Genomic DNA, 19,760 nt, shown 5'->3' on the forward strand with positions numbered 1-19,760 from the left:
CTCCGCTGCCAGAGCGGAAGACTTCCTGCTGCTGCCAGGTACCTGCTCGGGGCCTTGCAGCATCACCAACGTCTCACAGCCGGTCTGTGCCGACCCAGCAGAGAGGCCACAACGCAAAGGATAGCCCGACAAGAGCAATTTGTTTGTCATGGGCACAAGGTGGTCCCTTCCAGTTGGGGCACCCCAAGGCGCTTTGACAGCTTGCTACTTAGACCTTGCCGGTGGTCAGGTACAACAGGATTTGACCCCTCCCTCGGGGCTCAACCCACGCGCGGACATGCACACACGCGTATGGCTGTTCACAATGTCAGAAAGTAGCTGCTGGTGTCTGAGGATTTTGAACATACTTCTTGGAACCTCATGCACAGATTTTTTTCTAATGTATGAGGGCTGTGAAGGCGTGTGGGAACATCTATATTAACCTCTTTTCCTTGTACTGTTAACAAATATATTTCTATAAATTACAGCGGAATATTGTAAATTAGTTTCTTTTCATTCTGGGTCCTTGCTTCCTCCTTTAAATCCTTGATCCTTCTCATGCTCTGTGCTTCAGCTGACTGCCTTGGAGGTATTGCCTGAGGAGTCATGGGAGTGTGGGCTTGGATGCACCTTTGGATCTCAATGCAGCATCTGGAGCTGCAGCCATCGTGGCATTGTAAATCCCGTTCCAAAGCATGGCTGCCTGCAGTGTAGCACGTTTACCAGAGCAACTGCCAGCTAGAAGGCACCACAGCCCACTCCCTTGTCCCCATCAGCTGTGAGTAATAGTCTGTTCAGCCACCATGAATCACACATTCGGGGTCATGAGGCATGACCCAGGATCCCTTGTCACTCGGTCTTTTCCTAAGGTTGAACTTCAGTCTGACTGACTAAGCACGTTAGGGACTGCTGAGACTCTCATTTCAGAAATCCTGCCGTGTCCTGTACTGTTAAAGACCTGGCTGCTGGGGTTGGGATGTCTCAGCACAGCAGCTACTGAGTCTGATACATGTGATAACCAGCTATCAGGCAGGCTGCTGAGCTGTGCAAGTAGAGACACATCAGCGTAACCGCTTCTACAGGGCAAGGGTTGCTTTTTGTCTCTCCAATAGTATAATTTTCAATGGACATCTACTTTCTTTTCAATTAATGATTTTTGGACATGTACATTAGTATTTTTGGCAATGCCAGATTTAATATTCTTATTTGTCTCCTTCATGCTACAAATACCATTTGAACTTGGCACCAAAACCTGTTAGCACTGTTAAATTCATAATGAAGTCCAAAGCACTGAAAGATCTAAAAGTCCTTTAACAAATGCTAGCGTGAAAGAAACATAACAAGACAGAAATGTAACTAGTATTACCCACAAAAATGCATAAATAATTTGTGAAAGATCTTAAAACAAATACACAACCAGTATAAATGTCTTCCTCAAGATCACAAACGGAGAGGGACTTTGTACTAGTGACTGAGAGAATCAGGAAATATATTCCAGTTCTGGCTTAGGCTGCTAGTTGTAGGCCACCATCAGAACAAAAGTGTATATTTAATATTTCAAATGAGAGGTAAGATTAAAGCAAATTCTTACATTAAAAAATAGTAAACCCCATATACATTACAATACAGAGCTAATGACAGTAGCAAATGAAATGTAGTAAGCATTCTTATTTGAACAGTATCTATTAAAAAAATGTTCATACCAACATGCATGTAGAACTTGCACTCCTGTTGCAATCTACCAGAACCATTCATTGATATTAAAAGTATTTCAAACCATTTTCATGTTGTTGCATAATTCTTCCCCCACATGGATTTAATACAACCTTTTTGTTTTAATTTAGATTATTCCAAACTGCAGGATAATGCTAGTATTCGTTGACATAGCTGAAATACTATCCACTTACTCAACGATGAGGTAACATGAATCATGCACAAAATAAGAGAGTTTAGAGGTTTTTAAGCTTCATTTGATGCCAATAGAATTTTTATCATTGTCCTGTTTTTTGGCTGGGATAGAGTTAATTTTCACAAGAAGCTGGAAGGGGGCACAGCCAGGACAGCTGACCCAAACTAGCTAAAGGGGTATTCCATACCATATGACCTCATGCTCAGTATATAAGGGGAGGAGCTGGCAGGGGGGAGGGATCGCTGCTCTGGGACAGGCTGGGCATCGAGCTCTGGGTGATGAGCAAATTGCATTTTGTAGCACCTGCTTTGTATAGTCTTCTGTTTGTTATTGTCCTCTTCCTTTGCTGTCCCAGTAAACTGTCCTTATCCCAATCCATGAGTTTTACTTCGTTCTTCTGATTCTGCTCCCCATCTCAACGGGGGGACAAGGAGTAAGTAAGTGAACGGCCACATGATGCTCAGCTGTCATCTGGGGCTAAACCATGACAATCGTGTATCTTTTTAGCAACGTACATCAGTTCTGGCATAAACTACTGCTTTATGCATATTCATTTATTGTACTTATCGCTGCTTTTTAACAGATTATTCATTTTAGCAGTAGATATCTTGGAGAGTTTGCTGACTAAAAAACCAAAATACACATACGTGTACACAGATACCCTTCCCCCTCTCATATATATGTATGAATGTGTCTTACAAAAATTAATTATTACTGAACAAAAATATATATAGCTTATACTGGATCTACCGGGAGAAAATATTTCTGCTTTGATAGTCTGCAAAAGGTGCTGTAATTCCAGAGGTACAGATCCACAGCGAAGAATGCCCAGCTGGCAGCTCTCCCCGGCTGGTCCGTTGTGCTGTGGCACAGCCCCAAAGGGCAGCTTCCCAAATCATCAGGTTGCAGATTGTTCACGGTAAGACAGTGATGTAATCGCTTTCATAAACTTCTGTAAAGAAATCAATAAAAAAACCCAAACAGATTTTTTCATTGCAAATGGCTTCTCTGAAAGCCCATGGTGAGCAGGATGGCCTGTGGCTGTGTTGCTGGGCAGGTGTCAATAACTCAATTTTTTTTTTTCTCGGTATTGTCTCTGCTATTTCAGGGCCAATGTTAGGCCCCGTGTCCTATGGACCGGTCTTCCCGGAGCCCATACGGAGGCAAAGCCTGCACTGTCTTTTCTGAGCCAGCAAGCTCTGTTATTGAACAGCTGTTATCCACATGAGACCCCTTCTTCCTGAGGAAGAGTCAAATGCCAGAAGTCATCCATACTTAGTAAATCAGATCAATAGCTGAGATGATAGCTATGACTATAGCATAACAAACCCTTTCTTCTCTAAATAAATACCCAACAGAAAAACTCTCCTCCCAACTAAGGGAGGAGAGCCTGAAAACAAAAGAGCCTGAAAAAGTTCTTTCTCTCTTAGACCTTGTTAGATTTATCATGTGTTTTGAGAAGATAGCAGAAAGGCAGAAATTGAATGCTTAGGACTCCATCTCCACTATGGAAAACTACTGTCTCTTCGAGCAGCCACCCTCAGACAAGCTGTTCTGGGCTAGAAAACAATGCTCAAAAATATCCAGCAACCAGTATCGTGACCCCAGTCCCATTAATTGTTCCACTGGTCACCCTGGAGTGCTCAGTCCCACACGTGCCGCAAAGCCAGCTGCCAGTGCAACATGAGGGACTGGGCTGGAAAAAAAAGGTGCTTGCTTTAGGGAGCACTGTGGTGTTTTATGTGATGCCTGCATTTCAGAGACATAGCCATCATGACATTAACTTAAACCCCCGCTGTAAGCACGTAACAAAGCATGTCTGAGGGGGAAGTTTGGACTGCTGTATAAGTGAAATTTAAATTAAAATTGAACAGCAACGATTCCAAACTGATTTAATTATTTCTAAAAGCCTCCATTTTGATGAAAGCCACAAACATTTTGATAGTGAAGTGAAAGGGTTTGTTTTCCTCCCTGTGAGTCCACACCAAGTGAATTGTACAACTTCTAGAAAAGTCCATGTTGCAGGACAAGACAATAAAATATGTATTATATCTGATTTTTCCTAAAAGTATATCCATGCTACTGCAGTATTTTCCATCTCCCTGGAGCGGCAATGACAAGATACCATAAAACCCCTTTTTAGAGCAAATGTGGCACATCTGCCTTAGTGATACTAGTGATAATGTAATGTTTGGGACACCAGAAATGTCTCTTTGCTACTGTTTCTGCCAGCAAGATTGTTGCTGCAATGGCCCCTAAAAACGCAGCTTAAGTGCATGAAGTGGTGGGGAGACCTCACCCCTTCCTGTCCTGTCTGCTTGATGCAGGGAGCTGTTGCACTGCTGTTCTCTGCAAAAAACCAGCATCTGATGTACAGACAGGAGGTATGACTGCAGCACAGAGGCTGGCCCGCACGACTGCATTTTAGCTAGCGTTACTCGTGAGATACAAATCACACAGGAGATTGGATACTCCAAGAATTTTTCCTTTTCAATAACTGTACTTAATGAAAGGATTGCCCTTGCTCGTTACGCTTAGTCTTCTAGTCAGAGGACCTAGAAGAGCGTCAAGGTTATTTTGCAGCCTGTGACCTGATGGATACTGCAGCTGAGCATCGTACAGCAGTGATACAAAAAGTGGCTTTCAAAAGCATGTGAGGGATGCTGGCAAGGTACCAGTTGTATCTCTATTCATCCTCCCCAAAACACAGACATAAAGATGACACAGAACTATGAAACATGCTCTACCACTTTGTGAAAACCTCCATCTTTACTGTATCCATTTGCATCAGATTTCTGTCAGGTAGGGACGTTGTATCCTTATCTTATACCTGGAACTTGTGAGCATAAATTAGCAGATCATCAATCAGAGTCTGAACCCTGGTTCCAAAGCTGTGATCCTGAGCACAAGGCTATATGCTTCTTATTTTCAACATACTAACTTAAAATAGGCATGTTTTAACACAAATTGCAACAAGCCATGAGTTGGCTAGCTTTTTTTTATCCTTTTTTTTTTTTTTTTTTTTTTTTCCCCTCTAGCATCTCAAAAATAACTGAGATTTTGGTACAAAAATAGCTTTCAACCTGGCCAACAGAGGTAAAGGACAGCCTCAACTCCCAGTGAAGTGCAGGAGTCTGGCAGCTTGGCAGAACCACGTTGGGTAAAACTGGTCCTCAGCCTTCCCTAGCCTAGAAGCATCAACACTCATGAAGGAGTGAGCTGTGGGCAACATCATGCTTTCCCTTCTGTACCTCTTTCAATTTTAACTTGTTAATTTGTGGTGGATGGAGGTGTGTAACCTGTGAGCTAGAATTTTTCCAGTGAACATAAGAGAGAAGGAAGAACATTGAACTTCTGTCCATGCAAGTTGGTCTCAGAGGACACATAGCAACTATTCACCACAAACCTTTCAATGCAGTCGTCTCTAGAAAACCACAAAGAAAGAGCTAAATTTCTCACCATCATAAACGTCATCCTTTCCTGACTTGAACCTCTGGCTTCTTTGTGAGGCCTTTGGTTTCTTTACTGGGTAGCGAAGGTTTGTAATTAGTCCTTGATTTGGCTTTTCATAATTGTATATTAGGTCCTTTAACGTTCCGAATATCCTCTGGGGAACACCTTCAGAAGTCTGCAAGAAAAGGAAAATAAAGCTTGTTTGCAATTGCCTTTCACATAGAGTTCCCTAAGTGAGAGGAAGGATACCTACTTTCTTGTTTACTGAGGATTTGGTGACAGAATGTTGTACTGTCCTTAAAACACGTTTGGTGGCATGGCTATGGCACTAACCTCCCTTACCATCTTTTTTTATTTGAAAAAAGAACACAAGTTTAGGGACAACGTATTTAGTTCTCACTTAAAATGTTGGATTTAAGCAAGTATGTGACAAGCAGAAGCCATACGTTTTACAAAATCAGCAAAGGACACCTGCAGAGGCAGCGGACACGTCTGAGGATCCATATGAACGTCCCTGGCACCACCTTTCACTTTTAGGCAGAAGTTTATTATTTCTCTCAGGTTTGTAACTTGTGTTGGAGACTCCTGAGGCCAAGCAGGGACCACGGCACACCTAAGCGGGGGAACAGCGTTCTCACAAGCTGCTTTTTAACGTGTGGGTTCGCACAGCCGGACTGAACTGCTTCCATGGCACAGCCCCTGGTGATCGGTACAGAGACCGTGCAACGCCGGTGACAGACAGTAAGCACATTAATCGGCTCTAATCACAGCGAGGGTTCTACTACTAGTCATCAAAAGTGAATGGGGCTTTGGTTTTGCTTTATTTGCCATCTAACAGAGAAACATGTCTTTATTTTATTTGTTTTTCTGCATCCTTTATCTTCCCTTCAGCCGTGTCTGGACTGAGTGCTACTGCCTCTTTGTACTGGATCTGGCTGGGATGGAGTTAACTTTCTTCGTAGCAGCCTGTACAGTGCTATAATTTGAATTTGTGACTGTAACAGCGTTGATAACACACCCGTGTTTTGGCTGTTGCTGAACAGTGCTCACACAGCCCTTTTAGGTTGTCTCTTTTTCCCGCTCTGCTTCCCCGGTGAGGAGGCTGGGGGTGCGCAAGATGCTGGAGGGGACACGGCCAGGAAAGCGGACCTGAATTGACCAAAGGGATATCCCATCCCATATGACATTGTGCTCGGCAATAAAAGCTTGGGGAAGGGGGGGACATTCTTGGTTACAGCATTTGTCTTCCCAAGTAACCATAACGTGTGCTGAGGCTCCGCTTTCCAGGAGGTGGCTAAGCATTTGCCTCCCTATGGAAAGTAGCGGCTAAACTCCTTTGCTTTGCTTGCGTGCACAACTTTGCTTCATCTATTAAACTACCTTTTATCTTCATCCAGGAGTTTCCTTACTTTTGCTCTTTCTGTTCTCTTCCCCCACCTTGTCCTGCTAAGGAGGGGAGTGACCGAGCAGCTGTGTGGGTGCTTAGCTGTTGGCCGGCGTCAGCCTACTCCACTCTAGAAAGTTCATGGCTGAATCTGGCCCTTAAAAAACCCCAATCAATCTCCCCTCCACCATTAATATATTATTTCAGCCTATTATTTTTAGAAGCCAAAACAATTTGACTTAAAAAATTGAACAACTGAACTGTCCTGTCACATTCTTGGCAAAACCTTGTAAGAAAAAATTGATTTGAAAAAACTAAAAGTGTTTGAGTTATCTGCTGATAGACATGACAGCAAACCCCAGCAGAGTGGCTATAGTACAAAATAGATTACTTTTGTCAACAAACCATTCTTCTTCATGGCAAATTGTCTTTCGTACTCAATCCAAACCACTAATAAGCAAGAAATTACCAGCGTGTGTCCTTTACGGAGCGAGTTCCTCATTCCACGGAACTGCCACTTAATTGTTGGCAGTCCTGTTGGCTGTCCTACTACAAGCAGAGGAGTGAGCCAGCTTTTTAAGTGTCCTCTCACCCTGCCTAGGGATTTGATTGATGCAGTCTGCTCTTACAGTTATTCAAGCAATGAGCAGCATTATCTGGGGTCATCACTTCAGGTGCCTCAGAATCGCACAGAATTATAGATAGGTCTCTCTGAATCAAAAATATCATTGCAACATTCCAAATCCCTACAAGATGCTGGGTGTGATGGCAGAGCTTTCAAGTAGAAAAAGCTTATTAGGAACAGGAGCAAATAATGACAGTGATAGATTTTTCTTCAACGCCATCAAAAAGAAATGGTCAAATCAGAAAGCAGCTAGTCCACAAATAACAGATCCGCTTAGGTTATAAGGGAATTCTACAAAGATAATAGCTACTTCTGAGTTCATATGTAATAATAAGTATAATATTAAAAAAGTCAAGAATTGAGAAGAGAAGAAAACAAACTTGGAAATATTTTCTAAGATAATGTGTTCATGTATATTCATTTTTTAAATCAAGACGATAATCTTTAGTGCAATCTTTACAGATGAAATAGAGTTACTCACCTGTATTCTAAAATATCCGCTGCGTTCCCTGAAGATACGATAAGTGTAGATGATTTCTTCAAAGCTGTGAAAAACATTATTGTATACATTATTCTTTTTATCAACTGCTTGACCACTGCAACTTGCTTAGACTGCTACAGCTGATCTCAACAGCCAGCTTTTGGTTTTGTTTGTTTGCTCGTATCTTAAAGTAAACTACAATACAAAGAAAGACTAAAACCAAAGAAACAAATCTAAAGGAATGCCTAATGCTAAATAGCATCATATATATATATAACATATATATATGCAGTTACTTTTCCATTTGATTCATATATCAGAGCTTTCAAAATACTTGAGATTCTCCAAGTCAAACGTTTAATTGTCTGTTAGCCAAAATTAGTAATGCATGTTTTCTTAAGCCTCAGAAACCCAAATATTACTTTATCATGCCTTGCCAATTCAGTTCTAACCCCCTGTATGTCGTTATACAGATCTGTTTGATTTTGGACCAAATTTATGGCACTCTTTTTTGCCCTGCAGACTTAGGCCAGGTACGTTAAACATAGCTAAGAGTGCTGCGTGCATTCTGCAAAGTGCTTTAGCATAGATCTTGATAAAGCATGTCCAGCTAGCTCACCTCCACATCAGCTAACCGCCTGAGCTTTTCTCCAGCTTCTTAGGTGCATTTCCTGTGCTGAGTTTTGTACTACTACAGCTCCAATAAAATAGATCCAATAAGTCAAAGCAGTGAAAATGCTTCAAGTTTATACGTCCAGAAAGGGCTGGATGTCATTCAGAATTTGTATTACTTGTTCTGTGGCAGTAAAACACAAAAATAGACCCTGAATTCCACTGTGGGTGCCGTGTAAGAGACGAGTCCTTGTTTCCATAGGGTGCCTCAGTCCTTGCTCACCACCAGCAGGATTGCTGCATGGCACGAGAAACCAATTTGTGCAAATGTCAACATGGGAATAAACTGCAAGCAAGGGGGTGGCACACATGCCATCGAGGACTGCAATATCTTCCTCAGCAGTGAGGAGAAGGGGAGCCGCAGCCTGGCCGACTCTCAGACTTTACACCGGGTTGGACTAATCATCAGACAACCTTTTCACGCTGGAAGGACATGTTCCCGTCCTTCACAAATGGAGCTATAAGGAAGACCTAAATAGCTACAAAGACAAAAGTGAGGTGCCCTTCTTTCCCTGAAGTCATACTCTAGGGGAAAACGGGCTGGTTTCCAACTAATTACCACATCTGTAAGAGAAGCAGTCACCTTTCAGAAGACCAATCTAGAGCAGATAACAAGGATGAGGGATTCACCTGGGATGTGACATAAGACTGCAATGCTGTATGGAAACAAGCACATTGGCATGGAGTGATGCTCTGAAAGATTGTCTTTGTGAATGTCTTCTATCATATTGATGGAAGTTGGGAAGGATGTGAGGGGGGAGAGAGAGAAAGAAAACCATATTAATCTTAGTAGTGGTAAAGAATGATTCTGTAGGAAACTTGCAGTTCACCTTTCGCATGAGATCTGCTGGCATTCCTCTGAAGAAAACAAGTGGGGAGGTTTCCACAGAACACACAGGAGTGTGAAGTTGCAGAATGTTTTTCATGTAATCTGCTTTCCTTGTGGGAGCCCTCAAGTAATTGCAGCACCACAAATTCGTACTGTTATTTCCCCCCACGCTGCCCTACACAGTCACCCCCTTGAGCTGTCTGTACCTTCGTGTGTTCCAGATGTGATCATGTACTTCAACCTAGAATATGTTTCATTTGACCAGAGTATAGATAGAGATGTATATGATACTGGACATATACTCAAGGGTGTGATATTAGAGGCTTATCAGTGGGCAGAGTCTCTGACCCCTGCTGCTGAAAAAAGACACTGTGGTGGAAGGAAGAGACACCACATTTTTAACAAAGTGTGAGCCTGGAAATATCTGCAGACAGCAGGTAGTATTAAAGACATGAGAGGTTGTGCAGTAAAATTGAATGAGACAGAGAGAGAAAAGCAAACCAGAAGGGACTCGGGAGTTTGCAAAATGAAAGAAAGTTTCGTATCCTGAAATATAAGATTACTCTAATGAGGAGTTTCATTGAACTTATGAACTAAACATAACACAGGCCTTTACATAAGACTAATGATTCCACAGACCTCCCACCCTCTGATCTATCTTCTTAGCCTCCTCATGTGTGATACCTCCCTAAACTTCATTTTGCAGTTGTATCACAACAAGACTGTTTAATTCCTGGAGTGATGTTAGCAGAAAATGGTCTCCAGTCACCAGTATCCAGAAAATGACTGAGCAGGTCCTATGTCTAAGAAAATTATACTTCCTTTGCATTTCCCAGTTTTTTAATTATTAGTATTTTTAATAACAGGCAGGCATTTGAACACTCAGGCTACTGACAGCTTTGGATATATTTTGTCAACAGAAATAAAAGCTCTATCAAATACTGCAATGGCAGATATTCAGAAGATGAACTGAAGATCATGACCGTGATCAAAAAAGGCAGTAAAGTTGCAAAGATACATAAACCACAAATAACGGGGGGGGGGGGGGGGGCAGGGAAGCAGTATTTGAAAACACGGTCTTTTAACTGGTACGCATGTTCATGAGAAGGATTTCAGCTGTAGCTACATTAATTGAGCTGTCATGAGAGGGAGAATCTTAGGGCGAAAACCCAGCTCGGGGGACTAACATATAAATGAAAAGTTACTCTGGAAATAAACTGCTTTGTTCTGCAAAAATGTTACTACGGACTGCGATCAGGGTAAGACTTCCAGCTAGAACAGATTCCCTTTGATTCAAAGAGTTACATGACAGGGGTGCATCTTCTGTTTTTTTCCTCCTTGAGATATCCGTGGAAATTCACATGTTCCTGGCTTAAGAGTATTTTCTAAATGTGAGTGTTCATTCTTTAAACATAGACATAAAAGTGAGGAAAAAAAACCTACCAGAAACTGATCATTTTCGAAACTTGTTCTTTACCTATCATCCAAATTTTGAAAGGTAACTGCCTGGGCATTATTTGGCTACTGTAATTTTTACAGCATAAACATGGAACTACCATTAAAATGAAAACTTCTGTTTCCACATTAGCTACTAAATGCTTACCGACCGCTGCGTATGGTACAAATTAATGAAGTGCCTGGTCTGGGCACAGGGGAGATCCAGTGGCAGAAAAGCAGGATGAGAGGAGCGGTTTTTTTGGAGAATGACGTGTTGAGCCATAAGGAGAACAGCAGCAAGAGCAGTCTGGGCTGAGGCACTGTCAGAGACCTGGGACAGCTTTGGATGAAAGCAGCAGTGTGCCTTGGAGGAAGATGTATCAGCAGAGCTGCGCACCATGCCTGATTAGAGAATAGATGCTTTTGAACCATTCTGACTCCCAGATCCTCCATGGGAGTGCCCTCCTCCTATACCGCCCCACTCAGTAGAAGACAAAAAAAAAAAAAAGTTGTTTTCTGTAGCAAGTGGATCAGTATCTCTGCCCACGGATCAGCTGGTCTGAGAGGTGTACATCAGTTTGTCCATCAACCATGTTAGGTGCTAAGCAATGCTTTAAGATGCAATTCTAATCCGAAAGCTTCAGTGTTGATTGCCTCCAGCTTTAGGACAGCTTTCCTCTGCCTAGTCAACCACTGACAGACAGTCCAGTCTCCGAGGCAATTCTGAGCCAGTTACGCTACTACCATCCATCCCATTTGCTATCTGAAGACAACCCTTGCTTTCACCTCTGCAAGCCAGTATCTGTTACGCCATTGCTGCCAGCCCTACAGTTTAACTATTACATTTGTTAATGCACAAGTTAAAGTCAAATACAGTAAACACTAAAGTTTTTAAGAGTTTTTAATGCTAAAGCCCCACAGAGGCTAGCTGGAAGCTTTTTCATAAGCCTGCCCAGAACACTGTTGACAGACCAAAGCATGTCTGCAAGCTATCACGAGGTAGATCTGCTTTGCCCATTAGGGAAGGATAAAGAAAAGGGAAGGATAAAGAAAAGGGAAGAAGGATAAAGAAAAGGGAAGGATAAGGAAAAGAGGGTGCCACACTAACTTGGTGTTAGTGTGGCACCAAGCTTAACCTTTATGTCAGCTTGCATCTGCCCACAATGTACTCTGTAGAGGTCCTCTCTCTTACATCAGTAGTTCAAACTCATTGCACACATCTAAGCACCCCTTCACTTTCTCATCTGCCTCTACTGCATGAGATCTCAACAGCCATCTTCCCATGTCAGGGACTAATATTGTCATTCTTCCTCGGTGCCAGGATCCCCCTTTGTCCCTTCTGACAGGGTAAGTACGCCCATGCCCTTTCCCTTTCCCTCCCACGCTCCCTGCCCTCCCCACACCCCCTACGCTGTGTCCTTCCACACCGCACTGAAGGCAGGTTCCCACAGCTCCCTCCCCGAGGGCTTTCTTTGTTCCCCCACTTGCGATTTCTGTTTTCCTTACTCCATCGTCTCACAAACCTCCTTTCTTCTACCCACCAACCCCATAGTACTCCATTTCCCTCTCCCTTTTTCTCCTTTTCCTTTGATTCGTTTCAAAAGAAATGCATTTTTTTATTATTGATAAAAATATTTTCTGATATTTTCGAATTAATTTGATGTAGCGTTAAAAATTTTTCATGTCACACACAAACACATCCTCAAGGAGTGTGTAAAACCTCACAGGGACAAACAACGAAAGACTCAGAATTATTAATTTATAAACTGAACAAATTAGGAACAGATCAATTACATATGAAAAGTATAAAACTGACTTCTTCAAAGGGAAATAAAAGTGCTATTCCCTACAGGAAAAGAAAATAATAAAATTTCAATTGCAGTAACTAAAGTTAATGCCTAGAAGTAGCAATTTTCTATGCCCATCATGTTCATGGACCCGTCATATGAATTCAAACAGGACATTATATCTTTCTGTTTCAGCTTATTTTGTTAAATCAGCTAAAATTCATTTGAAGCACAAGGTCAAGCTTTCGTCAGACAGCAAGCCTATGAAAAGGGAAATGTTTTGTAATCTACCATGAGACTTTTCAGTGTCTCAACATTGCTAAAATGTTATTTACTGATCGTTACAGAGGCAGCACTGTTGAGTAAAGTTCTTACCGTGTTTTGGCAGGCTAAGCTATTTTCTCCGAGCTCCCCTTACTGTCTGCAGAGAGAGACCGGCATCAACGGATTACAGTTCATCTATCCTCTGTTGCATAAAATGTCTTTTGCAAATGCCGCCCTCTCACCACTCACTATAAAGGCAGCCTAAGGCAACCAGCAGCACTTGAATACATATACACCCCCCTCTTGGAGTTTGTTAATATTAAGGAAGAACTATTAACATTAGGGAAGATGAACACTTGTCTTTGGATCTATTTGAAAACCCATAAAAAAATTAGTATTAGAGTACTTACAAAACACAGAGACACAAGGCTCCTTCCACGCTTTCACTCTCTCGTATTAAATAGCTACCATTCTTTCTGTTCTTGCTCAGCAGTTCTTCACAGGTTTTTTTTGTTATCTTTCCATGGAAAAATGGGAACTCCATCGGCAAAAGGAAATAAGGTCTCTCACCTTTCAGACTAATTCCAGAGAAAGTCAGAAGCCTGGCATTAAAAGAAGACCTTACTGCAAATGCAGCTGTCTGCAGACAACTGAAATTGGAGGTGCTAAGTACACACGAGTGTTCATCTGTGCTGTTATCACTGACCCGCTGTAGTGAAGTCGGCTGTCAGCCCGTGCTGACTGCTCATGAATGCAGTGAGGGCAGGAAAAGGGAGATGGTTTGTCTACACTGGTCACACCTACATCAAAAAGGAAGAGTCTTTTGTCACATTATATCAGCAGACATTTGAGTTGTGTATCTCACTTCTAAGTTATGTATTAGTGAAGTTGACACCTAAGTATAATTATTTAAGTTATTTTTTATGTTTAAAATTGCTGAAAGCCCTGCAAATAGGGTTCTTGCTCATAGTTTTGAAAAATGCTGCTTAGTTTGATTCCTTTCCTTGCCAGACTTTCCTTCTAACACTGTTTTTGGGTTTTGTTGTGGGTGTTTTTTTGGTTTTTTGGTTTTTGGTTTTTTGGTTTTTTTTTTTTTGAGTTTACTTGACTTTTCATGTTTTGGTGAAAGTTGGTCAGCAATATTTGAAAATGAGATTTTTCAAAACAGAGCATTCTCCTTCCCACCCCCGCCCCCCCATATTTTTAAAGTAAAGCTATTTTATCAAGAAATTCTGCTTTCTCTGTGCCATGATTTAGGAAACACGGCAGAAAGGAGAAGGGGGCCAGACAGTGCCTTTTGCCATCACTGGGAAGCTGCTGTCAATTCAACAAGGACAGGATACAGCCACGTGTAGAACTGCTGCTCCCCGATGGAGGAGATTCCACGGGAGAGGCTCTCCCAGGCAATTTGTACTTTCCCTGCTGGAAGCCAAGGGCCAGAGGAGGAGCACAGAGACCCGGAGAAGCAGAAGATAAGACCCAGGCTGAGCAGTGTTTGTGAGGGAGAGCAAGTTGAGGGAGGACCTAAAGATGTGGAGGAGCAGTGATTCAGATGGGGAGAATGGCAGGAGAGACAGAGTCCTCAAAGGAGGGGAGAAGGATCTGGGACCCCTGCAATACCGCCTACTCTCAAGGTCAAAATGGAGTCCAGATACACGAGTGTTGGCACTGACAAGGGTCTTCCTGATTTCAAAACAGGCTGTTTGAAGGTTCACCTCCCAGCTCTGACACGTAGGGCCAATTCTTTCTGAACTGTGAAGTTCTCATGATGTGCCATGATTTCCCAGTTGCCAAGCCATGCCTGTGACCCCCTTGCACCAAGGCAATGATCCCCTGCAATTTCAGTTCAAGATGGCAATGTCCGGCACCCTACTGCCACTTACCCCACTAGTACCCGTGACACTGAACTTGTGTGGTGCAATTCCAGGATCCACCTTGCTGATGATCCACACAGAAGACAAGGGAATACCAAAAGATGACATTTGGATATTTCCCCTGTTGTGGTTTAGCCCCAGCCAGCAGCTGAGTGCCGTGTGGCCACTTGCTCACTCCTCATCCCCTGGCAGGATGGGGAGGAGAATCGGAAGAAGAAGGTAAAACCTGTGGGTTGGAATAAGGACAGTTTACTGGGACAGCAAAAAGGAAAATAACAACAACAATACTTACAAAAGACTATACAGAGTGGGTGATGACAATGCAATTTGCTCACCGCCCCAAAACCCAATTCCCAACCCATCCCAAAGCAGCGATCCTTCCTCTTCGCCAGCTCCCCCCTTATATACTGAGCATGATGTCATATGGTATAGAATACCTCTTTGGCTAGTTTGGGTCAGCTGTGTCCCCTCCAGCTTCTTGTGAAAATTAACTCTATCCCAGCCGAAAACCAGGACACCTTCTTCTTTTTCACAAATCCTCCCCCATTTCACAAACCTCCAAGAAACTTGTGATGGCAAGCATTCCACAGTTAGGATATGCCACAGTTACAGCATGCTGCTGGCAAAATCTGATTTCTCCTCCCTTAGTGCAAAGTGTGGTAAAAGATCAGGTGTGATGGTGGGGATGGTCAAAAATATGAGTTAACTATTTTTCTGTGTGTTGTCCACCTCACTAAAGCCATAGATTGGGCTATATTACAGCAATAAGTCAGGACTGTATAGGGAAGGAGGAGATTATCTGTAGGGACTCATTGTTCCAAATTAATAGCTGAATTTGAGGAAAGAAAATGAGTGTTTGTGATGTTCTGATCAGCCTCAATCATGAAGTCATGGAAAGCTCCAGAAAAGACTTGGCAATTCTCTGTTCATGCAGAGTTTTAAACAGAGTTCATCAAAATAAGCTGTAGAACTACACAAGGGTTTTAATAGAGAAACAAAGTGTGAGATACAGTGACCACTGGCATCTTGACCACAGAGTGGGGAAAACATCCTGTGGAAAAAAACAAGGCTAATACTGACTGAACACTAGCCATCTATGTTGCACTTGCAGCTGTTACTTTCATGTTTCTTACTCTGACAACTTTATACACACAAAAATCTTATATTAACATTAGTGTGTCTAACTGCAAGTTAATCATGCGTGACACTAAGAATGTTTCCAGACAGCATCTTAGTTAGTCCAGGAATAAACCAAAAAGCTTTGTGTCAAAGAAATTTAGGAAGTTAGAAAAAAGATTCTCCTAAGAGAGAAACCTAGACATGGTAAGTCCAAGGTGAAGCTAAAGCTGAGTTCTGTACTGCAGTGACCATCACTTACCAATAAAACAAGTCCCCATTACCAAGGGAATAGCGGAAATGTGGGGGAAATACCCTTCCTTGCCTTGCAAGCCTCCTCAAGACCATGTCACAAAGGTTCTTAGTGATATCAGACACACCTGTATTTTCCTATGGATTAAAACTCTTTGAGGCTTTTGTCTACACATCTTATAAATAAAATAGTTTCATGAGGTATTGCAGGGTGAACGGCTCTTCCAGAAGCCCCGTCCTGGCAAGCGAAGGCTGCAGCTGCTCAGCGCTGCCCTGCTTCAGGCGGGTTCTCTCTCCTCTGCATTGAAAAGAAAGCAGATAGGGAACAACTGCAAATTCCTCTTTCAGGAAGGTAATGACAACATGTTCTTCACGATTTTCCCTAAAGACCTTATTAGCTAGGCACAGAAACAGAAGACAGCAATTTCAGTAGATCTTGCAGATCTGAGTCTAGAAGCTACTCACCAGAAATGGCAGCCATACGTTATCTACTGACCGCTTAGTAGAGTTCTTCTCTGACGACAAAAAAACCAAAAAAACAACCCATGAAGAGAAAGCGCTTTAGGAGAAATGGGGGCTGGGGGTTCCTTTCAGCAGCAGTCACCTTCCACAGCCTGGACCACCTTCCTCCTCAGGCAACATCAGGAGCAGCAAGTTCACTCTTGCCCAGACTTTTCCTTTTCTTGCCAATGGCAGGTGTAGTGTTGGCACCAGTCCTTAAGTTGGCAAATTTCAGTTTCATTGACGCTCTTCAGAAGCCTCAAACTAGCTCTGGGAAAGATACGGTGAGGTTTGAGATGACACCAAGGCCCAGGCAAAGAGTATCAGGTGAGGGGAAGCAGAGAGCAGGGCTTGGATGGAGAAAACACACCAGTGGCAGAAAGACAATGTGTGGAAAGGGGATTCTGCAGCAACTGGGGTGACTGGGAGAAATGGAACAAGGAGCAAGACGATGGAGTGACAGGGAGGATTTGGAAAAAAACATCAAAAGGGAAGAAGCAATGGACCTCAAAAAAAAAGTGAAAAAAATGCTTAAGTGGATTTTGGACATAAAGGAGAGTTTAAATCAAGGGACTTGAATGATAGTGAATTTATCAGAGAGACCTTGCAACAATTTAATAGGCTCAATGGATGAGAAAGTTTGGAATAGCAATCAGGAGCTTCAGCTGAAGGAAGGGCTAATATTGTAGTGGTATAACAGCTAAGGATTATTAAAAATTAATGAAAACAATTTCATTTGTGTAATATTTGTAGGACTAAAAAAAAAGACGGGGACATGTGGACAGGACTTTTAGAATACTGATAAAGAAGATTTTAAAAGGAAAAACTCAGGTTAAAGGGAGAAAGGAGTTAGCCTTTGATCAAATAATTCAGTACTCCAAATAAAAAAGCTTTTAAAGAAAAAGAAACAAGGACAGCAAAAGGGGAGAAGGCCTTAGCAAAAGTAAAAGGGGCTGGAATAGACACCAAAGATTAGTAGTTTGATAATAAATAACTGAATGTATTGGAAGATACTATTAGCCATGATCACTGATACAGGCAACCTCCTTCCTTATTTCAAGGTCTGGGTAGTTACTGAGCTCACATAGTATCAGAGAAATGGTGCTTACACTGGTGAAAATGTCAAATTTTGAGCTTAGTACTCAACTCTGGATACTACTATTGACGATATTCCGCTCAGTCTTCTTAGTTTTTAAGTCTGAAAACCACTGAACTGAATAATCTCTAAAGTTCTCTGAGTGTGGATTCGGGTGCCAAAAAGAGTGCCTAGTGCCGTAGCAGGCGTCCTAGGACCTCGGAGATAGCCACACAGGGCTGCAAGTGTGACGCTGGGCTGGCGTGGGCAGACCCATGACCTTCTGGAGTGGCAGACAAGGGTGAGTCAGGATACCTACAGCATCTCAAGCAGCATTAGATGATGACAAATTGCTCCTGTTGTGTCTAAGGAAGCCAACACCTTTACCTGCTTCTTAAAGAATTTGTTTCTGCTCTGGACACAGAAAAGTGAAATCACAAAGAGAAAGCACAGTGGGCTCAATAGCTTTCTCATCTGAGAAAGATTTGCTTTCCTCGCTATGTTTGCTCACATCTCCAGCAATTCCCTACTACAAAACCAGGTATTGTCTCCATTCCTCTTTAGAAGCACTTCCGTTGTGCTTTCCCTGAGAAAAAGAAACTCAAGCTGGTTCTGTCCCATTGTCTACAGCACTGACTCAGTGTTAAACTTCAGCAACAACTCAAATTTTCCAAGCATCATGGTAAGTTCATGTCTGGAAGAGAAGAAATTTCCTATGTCACAGGGTAGGTGGTCTACTTTGTGTAACACTATTTGTTCACAAGTATGGTCACATATCCAATCTATTTCTGTCAGCTGGAGGCAGGGGCAATGACGTGTTTGATGTGGCAAGATTAGAGTTCTGCTCTGGTTAATCTAAGATCATGGTTTTAAAAATACCTCCCCTTAGAAAGTATCATGAGATGAAGAGTGAGGAGTTGTGCAGTACTGGATTTTTAGTTCCTATTAAGGTTTCCAGTTCTTTATTCAAACGAAAGAGTGATATTCCTAGGCAGAAGTTCTGACTGTAAAACTGAAACTCCAGACACAGAAAGCCTTCCTGTCCTGTAGTTCACCGTGCACTGTGTGTGATGCAAGCACAGCTCTGGCAGAGTTAAGAATTTAAAGGATACGCCAAGGCAATATAGTTCCCACAGCTCCCTGACAGTGTTTGATAGGAGGGGACACCCAGGAATTAATATGATCTTTTTACCTTACCTTACCTATCTGTAGTATTCAAGGAGAGCTGAGAATAGGAGCTTGGTTTAAAAGCAGAAATCATAGAAATATACCACAGAAAGAGGTCTGGGAGGGAGAAAGACAAGAGAGGCTGTAAATATGGTCTGGTCTGTCACTAAACCACAAACATGATTCAGTGGCCGGATGCAGAAACTCTACATTGTCTTTTGTATGCATACATGTACATATATAGGCTTTGCTCTGGCACTGGTGGGCTAGCCGAGGGCAAAAACACTAGGCTCTGGCAAAGACAAAACAGGACTTGCAGATCACAGCCTGGGATACCTGTTGATGGACACTGTAAATACCTGGAAGGTGGTGGGAGATGTCCTTGGCAGCCACCACAGAGCTGCGCCATGAGCCTCACTGTGACTTGTACCACACAGCATCGAATCTTTACCAGGCACGTTGAGATCATGTAACAATATATCTCTGTTGCCCAAATTTAGCTGTAAACTCTGAGCAAGCATTTTCTAACAAATATTTCTGGCTTAACATATTTAGCAAGTATTTTTGGCTTATGCAAACCTGTATACCCAGGCTGCTGTCTCAGCTGAGTCTGAGGAGCGGTCAGAAATACGAGCTGTGATGAAATCTGTGCATATTTCAGTTTACGGGCTAGGGGGATGCAGGGAGGGAGCAACACCTGTATTTCTTCACCACTGTTCACTGACAGAAATTTCTGGACTGTTTGATGTCTGTCCGTCCGAGAGGCTCTCGTTCGAATAGAATGGAAAGGGGTGTTGCCCACACCACAGGTAGGAGCGCAGTCTTTCTCGGTGAATTCAGGATACTGCATGACACAATAATTTTTGTGCATCCAGAGTGGAGCCAGGGCTTCTGGTAAGTGCGGAGAAGCGCTTTCCTGGAAGCTGCTGTAACACCTCCTGGTGAAAACCACAGT

The 19,760-nt window shown here is 42.6% G+C and overlaps 1 protein-coding gene across 2 annotated transcripts; it reads right to left on the reverse strand.

The window, feature by feature from the left end:
• Positions 1 to 1,151: 1,151 nt before the first annotated feature.
• On the reverse strand, positions 1,152 to 14,970 carry SH2D1B (SH2 domain containing 1B). 2 transcript variants are annotated; one of them, XM_075767630.1, is made up of 5 exons: positions 14,715 to 14,970; positions 13,231 to 13,620; positions 7,832 to 7,895; positions 5,348 to 5,516; positions 1,152 to 2,840 (listed from the first exon to the last, which is right to left on the reverse strand). In XM_075767630.1, the coding sequence occupies exons 2-5, from the start codon at positions 13,362 to 13,364 to the stop codon at positions 2,803 to 2,805; spliced, it is 405 nt and encodes a 134-aa protein (XP_075623745.1). In that variant the 5' UTR covers positions 13,365 to 13,620; positions 14,715 to 14,970; the 3' UTR covers positions 1,152 to 2,802. The 2 variants fall into 2 exon arrangements, with proteins under 2 accessions (XP_075623745.1, XP_010308833.1); XM_010310531.2 differs by lacking the exon at positions 14,715 to 14,970 and having other exon boundaries at positions 13,231 to 13,638.
• Positions 14,971 to 19,760: the final 4,790 nt, after the last annotated feature.

The sequence above is a fragment of the Balearica regulorum genome, chromosome 1, assembly GCF_011004875.1.
Source record: "Balearica regulorum gibbericeps isolate bBalReg1 chromosome 1, bBalReg1.pri, whole genome shotgun sequence".
In the NCBI taxonomy this organism is placed as follows: domain Eukaryota; kingdom Metazoa; phylum Chordata; class Aves; order Gruiformes; family Gruidae; genus Balearica; species Balearica regulorum.